Below are 13,275 nucleotides of genomic sequence, written 5' to 3' on the forward strand. Positions count from 1 at the left end.
TTTAAGGATAAGAGTGGGAATATCTGGATTGTATTGATCTGTGTTTTTACAGCACTTAGAAGGCATGTATCTTTTGGCTCGTATTACGTGTTGACAACAATATAACTGCATTTGAGTTGAAAGTATTTGTTGATGTACTTGTAAAAAGTGACAAGTTAGTGAAAAATAATCTTTTCTGATACTAAGACAAATGGCTTCATGTTAGTCAAGAAAGCTTCTTTCATAAGGCTAATTAGCCTGTCTTTATTTAAATCAGTCTTGTCTGGCTCGGCACAGTTTTGTAACTGTGTGCACAAATGTTTTCCTCACCTGAAGCAGATTGTTACTGGGATGTTGTCAAATCTGGGAGGGGAAAGAGGTGGAGCAACAGCAGTAAAACCTCCTTTTAGTCTGTTTTATATTCCCAGAGCAGCCATTGTGTGCTTGTGTCGGACTGTGCAGCGGACATTGTCTGTGGGACGGCTCCTGGGGATAATGCTGATATTGGTGCTGGACTATTGTTAATCCAGTGCCCTTTCCTCCATGTAAAGCACACCAGCCTTCCTGATTTATCTCCTCTTTCCTCTTGTGCCCTCTGCATCCTGTTGATCTATTTTGCTCGCCAGCAGCCCCAGGGTGACAGATAAGCTTTTGAACTTCTCTGTTAGGCCGAGCAGGAGACTTTTTTCAGTGTGACGCGTTTTCTGACATGTCAGCTCGAGTGCGAGGAAGTGCAGGTTGCCACTGAATTTACACAAAACCATGCAGTCTGTCAGTACCTGAACTAGGTTTGTCTGTCTTTACCTTTTCACTTGTTTATGAAATTCCCTGCGCATTGATGTGTCCAAACTATTCCAAATGAATACGTACTCTGTCTTTTTTAATCTGTTCATTTTTTTCCCTATTTATTCCTTATATCATGAGCCTAAGATAGTGCATTTGTATAATCTTGCTGTAAAAGTTATGTAGAATGGTTCTTATTTTAGAAAAAGAATGTATAACTGCATTATAAAAGTGTAAGATCCATAGTCCATATACATGAAAGGGCTCTGGGTGGATTGAGGAGTGAAACAAAGCAGTAAGATAAAGCTGAAATGAAGCCTCCATTGAGAATTCTTTTGAGTGATGTGCATTTGTGCCTTTCTGCAGAATACAGCCTGCTCCTCAAATTTTTTATTTCTTCAGTTCACTATTAGAGCATTTACATACATAATTTTGCAATAGTTAGATTAAAAGAACAGTCTGTGCTCATAAATTCTCCTTACAAAATTACAGTAACAGCTGAAAGGAATAAGAACAGGGATCCTATTATTCTAGATGTTGTATGTGTGGTAGCCCTGACCCTGCAGTTATTTTGGTGTGGGAGCTTCAAAGCACAGGTAGTTCTGCTTAAAAGTTGGAGGGAGTTGCATTCTGCAGTACATTCCCAAACTGGGCTTAGAGATAAAAGGCCAATCCTTGCAACTCATTAGCATTTGATCAGGGGAAATAACTGTTTGAAATTATTTCTTTGAGAAGGCAGCAATCAGAGAGTGTTATTTTACTTTTGTAGCTTTTGTTTTTTCATTAAAAAAAAGGCATAATAAAGGTACATCCTAAGCAGTTAATACATATGTTAACATACTGTTTCAGTTGTATAATTACACAAACTATTTCTAGAATTTATCTTTTTGGTAGAAAATAATAATTTCCTGTATACGCTTAGGCCTTTAACTTTCACATCTATGACCTTTATCTTTGAGTTTGCTCTCATGTCTGGGATTAAAATGAGCAGAACTAAAATTACAGTTGAGTCAATTGTCAGCATGTTGTGAAACATAATATACCAAACTCTCATGTCTCAGGTGGAAGAAAACCTCTTTGTATTGGTATAGCTGTTTGAGAAGACAGTAGGCATCATTGTTCATTTCTGATATTAAGAAAACTGAGAATTGAAAGATCCCATGAAACTCTTTACCGTATGACTGCCCCTTAGAGGAAATGTGATGTGTAGTCCAGTTGCAGTGATGGTAAATGTGCTTGTTTTCACCAGTGTTGTTAAAGATGAAGCCTGTTCCTCACAATTTGTTGGCAAGTCAAATCTTTGACTTCACATACTGGACTGATAAATTGCAACGTATGGAAGCATAGAATTGTGTTAAAAATAAATATTGGCAGTAGCACATGGCAAAATAATATGTCTGTGCTGGTAGGTAAAGGAAAAGAGCCCCTGTGCTGTAGCGGTTTCTCTGCTATTGCTGGGGCAAGTGTAAATGACTTTTTTTTTTTTAATTATTTTTTTAAAGAAAGAGGAATGTGGTTCTGTATTAGAAATACCTTTGTGCCTATGGCTTCTGTTACTATGGTAGTTCCTGAGGTCTTTGCAATTGCCTTGTTTTTTAGGCAACTTGGAAGTTCATGGGTAAGCAAGGAACCTACTCATGCAAAGTTAACATGCAACACAGACAGGACCTTTCTGCTAGCATGGAATCTGACTGGAGTTATTCTTGTGTCAACTCACTATGGAAAACTTCCATTACTTGTTTCATTTTTGAATAGGATTCTGCAACCAGAAATGTAGGATCTTTTAAATCAGTGTTAACTTCTTGGTGAAGATGTATTGTTCTTTTAAGGAGTTCTCTGACTGCCAATTATTTATCTCTTGGTCAGGTACAACTGGTAAAGCGTCATCTCCACCACCTGTAATAGACACAAGACAGATGAGTGAGAAGCTGGAGACAATATTATATCAGCTCCGTCAGGTAACTCGAGAGAGGGATGAGCTGCGCAAGAGACTTGCACTTTCATCTCCTGGATCAACTTTCGATGACTGCAGGTAAAAACAAAGAAATGTAACATTTTAATTAAATTCTCAATAGTGTTATCAGGTAGCTTGACTTCTGCTTGCCTGTAAAGCAGCAAAGATATTGTGATGTAAATATGTTGCTTGTAACTTACCTGTATCCTGGTGATGTGTGTGGGTGTAGGTGACCATGTCCAGGTCTTTGAGCTGCCTGTTGAATGCGTATTCCCACTTTGTCCAGCAATGTTGCTGGGAGAATGAGGGGAGTAGGGCTCATCTCTGTGTTGAGAGAAGAAAGCAAACAAGTTCCTTGGTTATGTTATGGGAAGAGAAGGAAGACAGTCGCTGAAGCATGTGCTGTTTTGAAAGCAAGAGAAAAGAAAGGGAAATAGCTCTGAATAATTGGCTGGAGAACAGAAATTACAAGAGAAAAAGATCTCAGCTCTTCCTGTGCTTCTGCAAGGAGACAGAGGTTTGGACTTTCCTTGTGGAGAGTAAGTATTTTATAGGACATAAGCTTTCTGTTATGCATATATTGGGGGACTGTGTGGCATTAAGGTGTTGAGAGAAAGATACTCATCCAGTGAGAAGTTACGGGCACTGACAAATTAAAACACCATGTGTTCAAAAGTCAGTTAATACCAAGCAGCCTTGTGCAGCTCATTCTCATTTGAGAGTTGATTAGCTATGAGGAAGATAGTACTCTGGGAAAGTATGAGTTAATTGTAGATAAAGGAAACAGAATTGGTTTATTTTAGAGGAGTAAAGATCTGCTAAAGTTTATAAGTGTAACTTTTGGCACACTGAACAGGTAGCTTTTTGCCTGCAGTAAGCACATGTAAAACAAACTTTTTAACCCTGGAAAAAAATTCTGTCACTGAATCTGAAATAAAAGCAAAGAGCAGATTACCTGGGAGATGTTACCATAGCACCTAGCTTCCTTGAACTTAAATGTTCTGTTTGTTGCTGTTTGTATCTTTTACTTCATCAGCTCAACCTAATGTGGTCAGGTCATTAATTGGACTTTTTGTCCCTGTAAGATAAGATCAAGATTTGAACCAGTGAACTAGAATTGGGAGAATCTGTGTATCTTATTCACACCTGAGCTACCCATCTTGATGCCCCCATCCTATCCCAGTGAGTTCTGAGGGCTCCTTTAAGAGCGTTGTGTTCTATCTGAGGGTCTCCAAGTGTTGCGGGAACAGGAGAGAAAAAGGTTGTCAAATGTCAAAGTCTTTTGCATAGCTTCCAGTTAGTTATTCGTACAGAGGAACTTCTGAGTTTAAGTCACTGGAGTTTAGGGATTTAGGATTTTATAGCTTACGTTGATGTTCTCCGTAATCCAGGATACTATTAATAAAGTTCTGATGAGCTGTACTCTGAACTGCCCTAGTTTTTTCTCCTTAACTGTTAAATCGATCTTCTGCTGCCAGTCTAGGATTTGTATTTTGTGGAAAATATAAATGTTTACAGCTTAGAGAAGGACTCATCAAAATAAACATTGTATTTGGGCAGTGCTTGGACAGTGTATGTTAGATGGAAAATGCTGCCTTCCAAACATTAAATATTTGAAGAGTGGGAAATAAATGAACCTTATTAGTTGACATTTTTTTCCTTCAGCATAAAAGCAACAACTCCTCACATCCATATATACCTCTGTAGTTTTTGAAAGCTTCCTGGTATTTTTTTTTACTTTGTTGTGCATTCTTTCCTCATATAAAAGTAATCATCACCCTTCCAGGAGTCAAAGCCCAGACATTGCAAACTGTTATGCTGAAGTGTGAAAGCCGAAAGATCATTATTCAGATGGTGACTTCTATGACCCAAAAAGGGCTTTTGTTTCTGTGGCTGTGTGTGCTGCTTTAACCATGGCCATACCAAACACAGGTGCTGCAGAGGCGAATCTCGACACGTCACCACGGCGCGGTTCAGAACAGTTGCAGCTCTCAACACACTTGTAGGCTGGGCTGTGCTGGCGGTGAAGGCTGGCGGTTGCAAAACCAAGAGCTGTTTTTCAAAGCAAGTGTTGACTAAGCCCAGAGCAGTGGAAGAGGAGCCACAGAAGTGGATTGTGATGTGCTGAATCAGCTGAACATGTGTCATCCTGCTGGGCAGGAGCAGGATTGTTCATTTTGTGCTTGTGTCACTTGATGGTGACTGTACACGTGCACGTGTTGTGGTGGTTGAGCAAAGATTTGACCAAATAATTTAGCATGCTCAAGGTGCACTTTAGAGATTTAACCTTGCTATTCTTCCTGCTTTTGTGGTGGCAGAAGAGAACTGCAATACAAATAAACCGCCTGAAGGGACTGTCTTTGAGAAGAGGTTTTCTTTATGTGTGATACATAAGTGGTGGTGGTGGTGGAATTGCAATAGTAAAGAAAAACATTTTCAAGTTGTTGGCATTGCCCACAATTGCTGTTGGGATTAGCTTTTGTGTCAGCATCAGGTACATTTAAATGTCAGTCTCATTGCGGCCTTGATTTATGCTTGGGGTAATTCTACTGGAATACGAAGGATTTTTAGAGTTGTTATACGAGTATCAGAAAAACTATCAGACCATTTTGTTACTGTTTGAACCAATGCTTCTAAAATAGTAACTGACACCTCTCTTTTACTGAAATCATATTTTCATGTATTTTATGAGGCATTTTAGCATAAAAGTGTGATGGTCTTACTTAAACAAGAGTCATCCACTGTGTGCATTTGAATGGATTGCTTTGTTGCAACAGTTTTGATTTTTGACTTCTGACCAACGCTCTTCCTGTGCATATCCCTGTTTGTCTTGCTGAGACATAAAGCCTTGGAACAGCGCTGCAGAACATATGGCCCTGGCTATCCAGATGTTTTTTATTTCATCTAGATGACGTAAAATGCAGAATGTTACTGATGGCATTGTTGTTCATTCCTCATTGTGTAGGTGGGCTAACTTCTGTAGTTACCTACATGGTATCCATATGTTTATAGGATTTATTTTTGTTTTAAATTAGAATAATGCTAGTGTTACTTTAGCAATATATGAAATACACGTGATTTGTGTTGAACTTGTAGAACAAGTTCTCACCATTGCTTTGACTCAACTAATAGTTATCCTTTAGTAAAAATTCATACACTGAAATATTTTGCACCGATATGAATTTATGATTACAAGCTTAATATGAACATGTGCTAATGGGTGTGAGTAAGGTTAACACTTCAACTGAGGATTAAACTGTTCTTCTATTAATGTTGTCAGTTTAATAACTGTGGTAGACAGATGGTGTCTACTCTCAAGAAGTTCTCCCTAAAGTCTGATTTAAATAAATCCTTGGGTTTTTGTGTTTCTGTCAAGGGTGTGAACATTTCAAATTAAGTTTTACTTATGCCAACAACGGTTATATTTTAGAAGTATTAAGATGGTAGTAGTGTTGGTACTATGTCTATAACATTGTATGAATAATGTACTAGTTCTTTTGCATCCCTAAACAGTTAATTAATAAAAAACCTAAAAGACATCCCTGTAGATATGACTTGAATATTCCATTGCTTTATATTAATTTAGCTTTTAACTGTTGCTAGAGTCTGTCAGTCAAGGAAGGGTTTCTTTGGTTCTGTTTTTCCCAGGAGCATTTCTCTGTAGAGAGGAGAAAAAGAGGAATTGCAGTTGAAGACCTTACTGGGTTGCTAAAAAACACCTTCATATCATATACATGCTGTCTAGAAGTCTGTGAATCAGATGTGGCTGGCATTTTCTTTTTAACAACTCTGACCACTGCAGCAGTGAGAAACCATTTTCATTTTGATTCATGCCAGCTGTGTTTCAGTTCCAGAATCCATGGTGCTGTTGCTGTTCCTATATGAAGTGAATTCTGATTGCTTTTCAGGCTGCGCTTGCAATGAAGCCGCTTGGGAGACAGAGCTGGGAGGGAGAAAGAGGGATCTGTGTAACAATGGAGCAAATCCAATATGTGAATAAACAGAGTTAAATTAGAAAGCAGTTGTTTTCTTCTCGTTTGGTGGTGGTGTGTGGGTGTGTAGTGTGTTTTGTTTTGGTTTAGCCGTCGTCCCCCCCCCCCCCCCCCCCATTGCCTGTGGAGTTATAAGAGACCCAGGACGTGACACAGAGACAGCTGTCAGAAGCTTCATTTTGAAACTGGAAAATCAGATGGTGCAGAAATTTTGTGACTATACAGAGGAGGAACAGTTCAATTTAGAGTCTCTTTCAGAAGCTTAGTGCTTCAAAACAAGAAGCCATAACCCTGCTAATTTAGTTTCCAGCATGATTTGTGATTTTTTTAACAAATAAATAGAAGTATCTTGTGCAATCTAGAATAATGTGTTGCTTGACAACGTAGATTATTTTACAAAATGTCTCCTCTCCCAGTAATCCTTACATAATAAAAAAAAATCAGTCGTAAGTTATCTTTTGACTGACTTTGGCTTTCACTTTGTTCAGGTTACTGAAAATTTCTTATTGGAGATTATATTGTACAGGAGATTCTTAGTAATTACTTGAACAGATTTTGGGCTATTTTGTGGAAACACAGGGTAGATTCTGATTTATTTTCTCTTTTATGTATAGTAGTTTAAAAAACATGGTAGCACTCAATGAGATATGTAATTTAGCAGAATGACGTAGTCAAAGTAATTAAATTCAATGCTCAATAAGTCAAACTGGTCAAGTTCTGCTGGCACAGATGCATGTGTTTGGTGTCCCATTGAAATGTTTTCTCTCAACTCTAACTCTGACGTTTCCGTGGGAGCTGTAGACGAGATCCTCCAGCTGCTGCCTAGGTGAGAAGTTGTTCTTAGCCCAGGTCTCTGCGCAGCCCCCGCTTGGCGTTGGCAGCGTCTTCTGAGCTCCGCTCAGTGCAGCTCAGCGCTGCTGCCGCGAGAGGTTTGCCCTGGCAGCGCAGGGAGCCGAGCTGCTGGGATTGACTTGGTCCTGTATTGAGTGACACTTCTGCCCTGTGATAATCCCGATGCTCAGAAGACGGGTACGTGCATGCTCAGGACTGGTTTTGGTTGTGTCAGTGTTAGAATGATCTCATTATTAGATGTTATCTCTCAGCATAAAACTAATACAGGTTTAAGTTGGTGAATTTTTATTTGTGGTTACATCTTAATGTGACATGGTCAGTGTTTAATTTACAGCATAATATAACCTAAGAATCAACAGTTGTCTGATACTATTTATTTATTGGATAGTAATTTCTCAGACTTTTCATTCTCTTTAGTAGCTGACATTTGCCTTCATATTCTTTTTCCATGCTAGGCCCAGTCCAAAACCAAATCATGATTATGAAAGACTGAAGATTCAGTGCATGAAGGCCATGTCAGACTTACAGTCTCTGCAAAATCAACACACCAAGACACTTAAACGGTGTGAAGAAGCAGCAAAAGAGGCAGATTTTTATCAGTAAGTATTAGTAAAACTGTCCAAAGGAAGACTTTACCAGTCTGTGCTAGATCATAAAGTATTAGAACATGGTCGTAAACATTTTTTTTAATGCTGTTTTTTCACTTTAATCACAAGGTTAATGTTTTCATGCATCAGGTAACACATTTCTGGCCTATTTGAAATGATAAATTATGGATTGGTTATTTTATTTTGAAGAATTTGAGATAGAAATCCCTGATGTTTTGATGGAGCACTGACAAGGAAAGCCTAGTTGCTGATTTACAGATACAATCTAGTAGTCAGGGTGGAGAGCAGAATATAATTTGAGAGAATTTCACTGGTTACTGTTTTTTAATAGGTAGTGATATCTCTCATGCTGACTTGTGTAAGTTTTAACAGAAACTTAGATCAGTTGTAAGCACTTATGAAAATGTGGTGAAACAGAAATTGGTGAATACTTCTAGTATGTGCTTCTGTTTAAAAATCAGTCATTGGTGCAAGCAAGGTAACGTCTTGTTCACTTGAAGGGAAGACAACTCAGAAATAGAAATGCAGATAAGTTCTTGGTTTGAAGTTTATATCACTGAAATCTGCACTCTAAAGTGTGACTAGTATTTCATGACAGTGTTTGTTTTTGTTGGGGGCTGCTAGTTCTTACATAGCACTTTCACCCACAGCTCTTCAAGCCTTTAAAGATAGGCATCATTTCCTTATGTTCTTCTTCCAAAACCTCAAAATAGTATTAAATATTGTCACCAGGTGCAGATGTAGTAAGTTGCGTGACTTCTTTACAAGGAGCTTGGAGTACTCTTGGAATACCATTTCTGGTTTTTTTTGCTTGTTTTTAAAATGGCTGTGAAATGGCACTGGTGGGTGGCGTAAATCCATCATCTCTTCTGGTGCTGTTTAGTACTGTGTACTTTCATGTATTTTTATGCTTATATCCCCATTTCTGGTGTTCTGATGTGTTGTGTGGTGTTGGTTTTGTTTCCCACCCTTCCCCCCGCCCCGGATGCTTGGAATACTCTACACAGAATCGAGTTAATTTGACTTGCTTTCTTGGTAGGAAACTCATGCTTGAAATTAGTTAGTCCAGGACTTTGTCCTGGCAAGTTGGCCTCTAAGAGCATTTTCTGTGTGCCATGACAGCACGTTGCACAGCCGGCTGCTGAGTGACCAGTCACAGCTGAAGGAGGACATGGATACCTTGAAGAGGAAAAACACGCAGTTGGTGCGAGAACATAATCACCTCCAGCAGTCGTGTGAGGAAATGAAGAGACTTCATGACGAGGATCAGAAGGAGATAACGGACCTGCGCAGCCAGCAGCAGCAGGTGAGCTGCAACTTGTAGTCTAAGGGCTAGGAGAGATCATGAATTGTTCCTTTGATAAATAAGTCAATAAAACCAAATATGCGGTGTTGCGGCCTTTTATGTCATGCTCGTTCTAATACATCCACCTTACATTTTACAGCACTAGGGGAGGAAATGAGATCTTGGATACTAATTGGTTTTCTGTGTTTAGCTGTGAAAAAAGAATGAGGGATGTAGAAGGTTAGGTGGTATTAAGAAATTTTGATGCAGAGATGAACAGAAAGGTACATGAGGAAGTTTGTATATGTGTGATATTTTAAAAGTTGATTAATATTTTTTAACTTAAAAAAAGATAAGCTTTTCAGGAAGAGGTGGGCATTTCAGAACTGTATGTAACAAGCTGTCTCTAGGCCAATGTTGTTCACACATTCTGAGGAAAGACGAATAACAATAAGGATCAACTGGTCATATCAGGTCCATGGTTCACCTATGGAAAAGTCTGATCATGTAGTTAGGATAGTTACAGTAATATGTGGGATGGTTAAAGAGAATACCTTGTTTAACGGTGTGTAGCCTGATTCACAGGGCAAACTTGCAAGTCAAACTGACAAGTCAAACATTAGGCTTCAGAAGCAATACCCATGTAAAGAAAAATAATTATTTGCTAGAGTAGGAGGGGCAAAGGTCAAAGTGAGCTGGATGTGCTGAGTGGCGCTTCAGGAGGTGCTTGAGAGCTTGTGCAAAAAGGAGTGAAGATCTGTATTTCCCTTAGGGCCCTTCCTCTAATGTTACCTCAAGAGTTCTGCTGTGAAATGGTCGAGGGGCTTGGGTCTGCAGATAGCTGATGTTCTGTGTAGCAGAAATGGTTTGATGTGTAAACCTGGGCAAATTGCATAATTGTTCTGTGCCTCAGTTTGCTGGTCTGCAAAGCAGGGATGGTAAAACCTCCAGGAGAAGGCTATTGTATTTTGAGGTTCTGTCCTGAAGTTTGAAATGGTCTGTCTGGCAGCGGAGAAGGAGGCTGAAGTATCATTGTCAGTATTTATTTATATAAATTCAGTCTCATGTCAACATCATGATTAAACCTTTAAAGAAATCTGTAAGTGACTCCGTCAGAAAGTTGTGTAACCCTGTTTCTCAGTATGTTACAGTGAATCACGGGGTCTTGAAGAGGCATCAAGAGTCTTGTCTGTGTCATTTCTCATCTGAATCAGTCAAACTCTGTGTTGACCTCTCTGACATGTTGTTTCGTCATCAGGCTGTAGCAAAACACAACATCTTAGTGGCTTCAGAGGGCAAAAATGTTTGCTTGGGTTACTCTTCGTGTGGGATTGTCATGGATTTGCTGTGGAGCAGCTGACCAGCTTAAGTTTCTGCTGCTTGCATATGAAGTTTCTTGTTGCCATGGCTGCCGTCCTCTGTCCAGCTGGGACTATTTACTTTTTCTCAGACCGGGATTTTGAATGGGAGACCTCCTTTAGTGCACTGCTCCCTGTTGATGGCATTTCTGTTCTCTGTCAAATCTCTGGTAGAAAGTTTATGCTGAATTCCATACCATTTTGAGTATATTTGTCCCTCTTTTCCTTAATGATTTAGTGTGTTTTCTGCAAAAAGATATTCCATGTGTGCTTTAGACAGTGAGAAGTGGTTTGTTGCTGTTTGGATTCTCAAATACTTGGTTTCACACCTGTTCTCAGAATGCTTTGGGAAGCAGTCTTCAGGAAAGCAGCTCTCTTGAGTGGGTTTAAATCAAAATGTATTTACACTTTACATATGCCGACAGTTTATCACATTTAGCATGTCCGAAATGGTTGACTGAAGCATGCTAGCTAATCACGGGTCCAACCTTGTGTGAATTATGCTACTGAATTCACTGAGAGTAGGAGAGGTATGTGGAGAATAGCCATAGCCATGAGACTCTCGTGAAGTGCAGCCTGTTCCAGGACCACTTTATGAACAGTAACTTACTGCTTTTACACATCTGCGTTATTTAAAGGAGACCAGTGTCGGGCTGAAGAACGTTGTCTCTCCTATCTTGCCTGTGCAGAGAACAGGTTTCCTGACAGTGCTGGTTGTTACCAGCTGCCTGTGGGCAGGGAGCGGGCAGTCTGTCCGGCTCCTTCCCTTCTGCTCTGCAGGCATCTGTGTGCTGCCCTGTGTGGGAACTGGTCCTTACTCTGAGTGTACGGCAGAAGAAGATGAGGAGACAATTTGTGCATGGAGGGTAGTTGCTATGTATTTGGTTTCAGCATTTTATAGAGCTGACATCTTCTGTCTTTTTTCTTCCTTTTTTTTTTTTTTTTTTTTTAAAAAATACTTTCGGATAATTGGGAACACACCTTTCTAGGCTAATGTTATGATTACAGAAATTCCTGGCACCTCTCTGTATAGAGTGTTCCTGTTTGTTTCCACTGCTCCATCAAGGCCAAATTTCTATTTAAAAGGTAAAACGAAAAAATGAGCCTAGTATTTAAAAAAAAGGAGGGGAAAGGGGTAAGGTCTCATTTTGGGCACTATTTTGTCTTTTGAGAAGGAAGAAGGAAGGACTAGATTTGCTGAAGCTCATTAGTGCCTTTCTGTTGTTGCTGGTCATTTATCATCAACGTTGCTATTTACAACAAGATTCTTATGTCAATGGAAATTAATTTGAAACTAAGATTCAGGTCAGACTTTGTGTTTAAATGGATTTTTTTCTTCCTGTTCATATTTTATGGATAGCTTTTGAAACACAAACCTCTATGGGTAGTTCTCAGATGAAGTAGTGTATGAATATTAATACGTATGCTTGAATGTATAACATATTTAGGGTAGATTTTATTCTCCTGAAGTTTTAATTTATTTATTCATGGAGGATACAGGCAACCTGCCATCGATGCCACCTCGTGGTCATTTCCTAAATTACAGCCATCATCTTGGTCATCAAATGACTTCTTGCTAAAACGACAAAGTACTTTGAAAACAACGTGGATTTAATAACTGTTGGTAGCGAGATTTACATAAACTTGTGCACTCTGAATTGTGATAAAGCAGGTTTTTTACACAGTTAACCTTCAGCATATGTAGTAATAGACTTAACAGTAATGAGTGGCTCAGTGTTTCCTTCGTCATTAAAAAAAATATTATTAAACCTGATTAATATATTTTTGTTCTAATATTGCTTATATATATTTCAGATAAAATATATTGGACTGATTAAAAGCTTATTAATACTGTTTCTGGCATTTTTTTAGGTTATGAAGCAAAATGGGTCATCAGAGATATTAAATAAACTTTATGATACAGCAATGGACAAACTAGAGGGTGTGAAGAAGGATTATGATGCCCTAAGGAAACGGTACAATGAGAAGATCGCCAGTCACAATACGGATCTGAGCCGCCTAGAACAGGCTGAGGAGGAGAACAGGCGCCTTCAGAAACAGATCGACATGTTAATGAAGCAAAGGGACACAGCAATTCATTTTCAGCAGCAGTATTCATCCTCTCTTAGAAGGTATAACCAGGTTTTGATAACTTTCAGATATTCTGTAAAGGCAGTAACAATTCTAATGTAGCACCTTATTTTCTCTGTGGTAGAATCACAAATATTTTTCTAACTTTTTTCCTAAAAATTTTCATTAGTGTGTTTTCTTTTGGTGTGGTGACTAAACATGCACTTCTATGTAAGATTTTTCTGGAAGGTCCTAGAAGCTGTGATGGAGTTCTTTATTTGGAGAAGTGGTGCATTTTTTCTCGAGAAAATGATTTCACAGTTAGGGTTTTAGAGTTGTATGAGGAATTTTAACCATTGTTTAGCTCATGTGAGAAGGGGATATTCTGCCTTCC

General features: G+C 38.9%; 1 protein-coding gene across 2 annotated transcripts in view; it reads left to right on the forward strand.

Moving 5' to 3' along the window:
* DLG5 (discs large MAGUK scaffold protein 5) overlaps window positions 1-13,275 on the forward strand; it is a 108,524-nt gene that overhangs the window by 49,750 nt on the left and 45,499 nt on the right. For both annotated transcript variants that reach the window (XM_082052977.1, XM_082052978.1), the window contains exons 3-6: window positions 2,629-2,794; window positions 8,016-8,159; window positions 9,291-9,474; window positions 12,684-12,943. In XM_082052977.1, coding sequence (XP_081909103.1) covers window positions 2,629-2,794; window positions 8,016-8,159; window positions 9,291-9,474; window positions 12,684-12,943 — 754 coding nt within the window. The remainder of the gene's footprint in view (window positions 1-2,628; window positions 2,795-8,015; window positions 8,160-9,290; window positions 9,475-12,683; window positions 12,944-13,275) is intronic.

This window comes from Streptopelia decaocto (genome assembly GCF_964273445.1).
Source record: "Streptopelia decaocto genome assembly, chromosome: 5".
In the NCBI taxonomy this organism is placed as follows: domain Eukaryota; kingdom Metazoa; phylum Chordata; class Aves; order Columbiformes; family Columbidae; genus Streptopelia; species Streptopelia decaocto.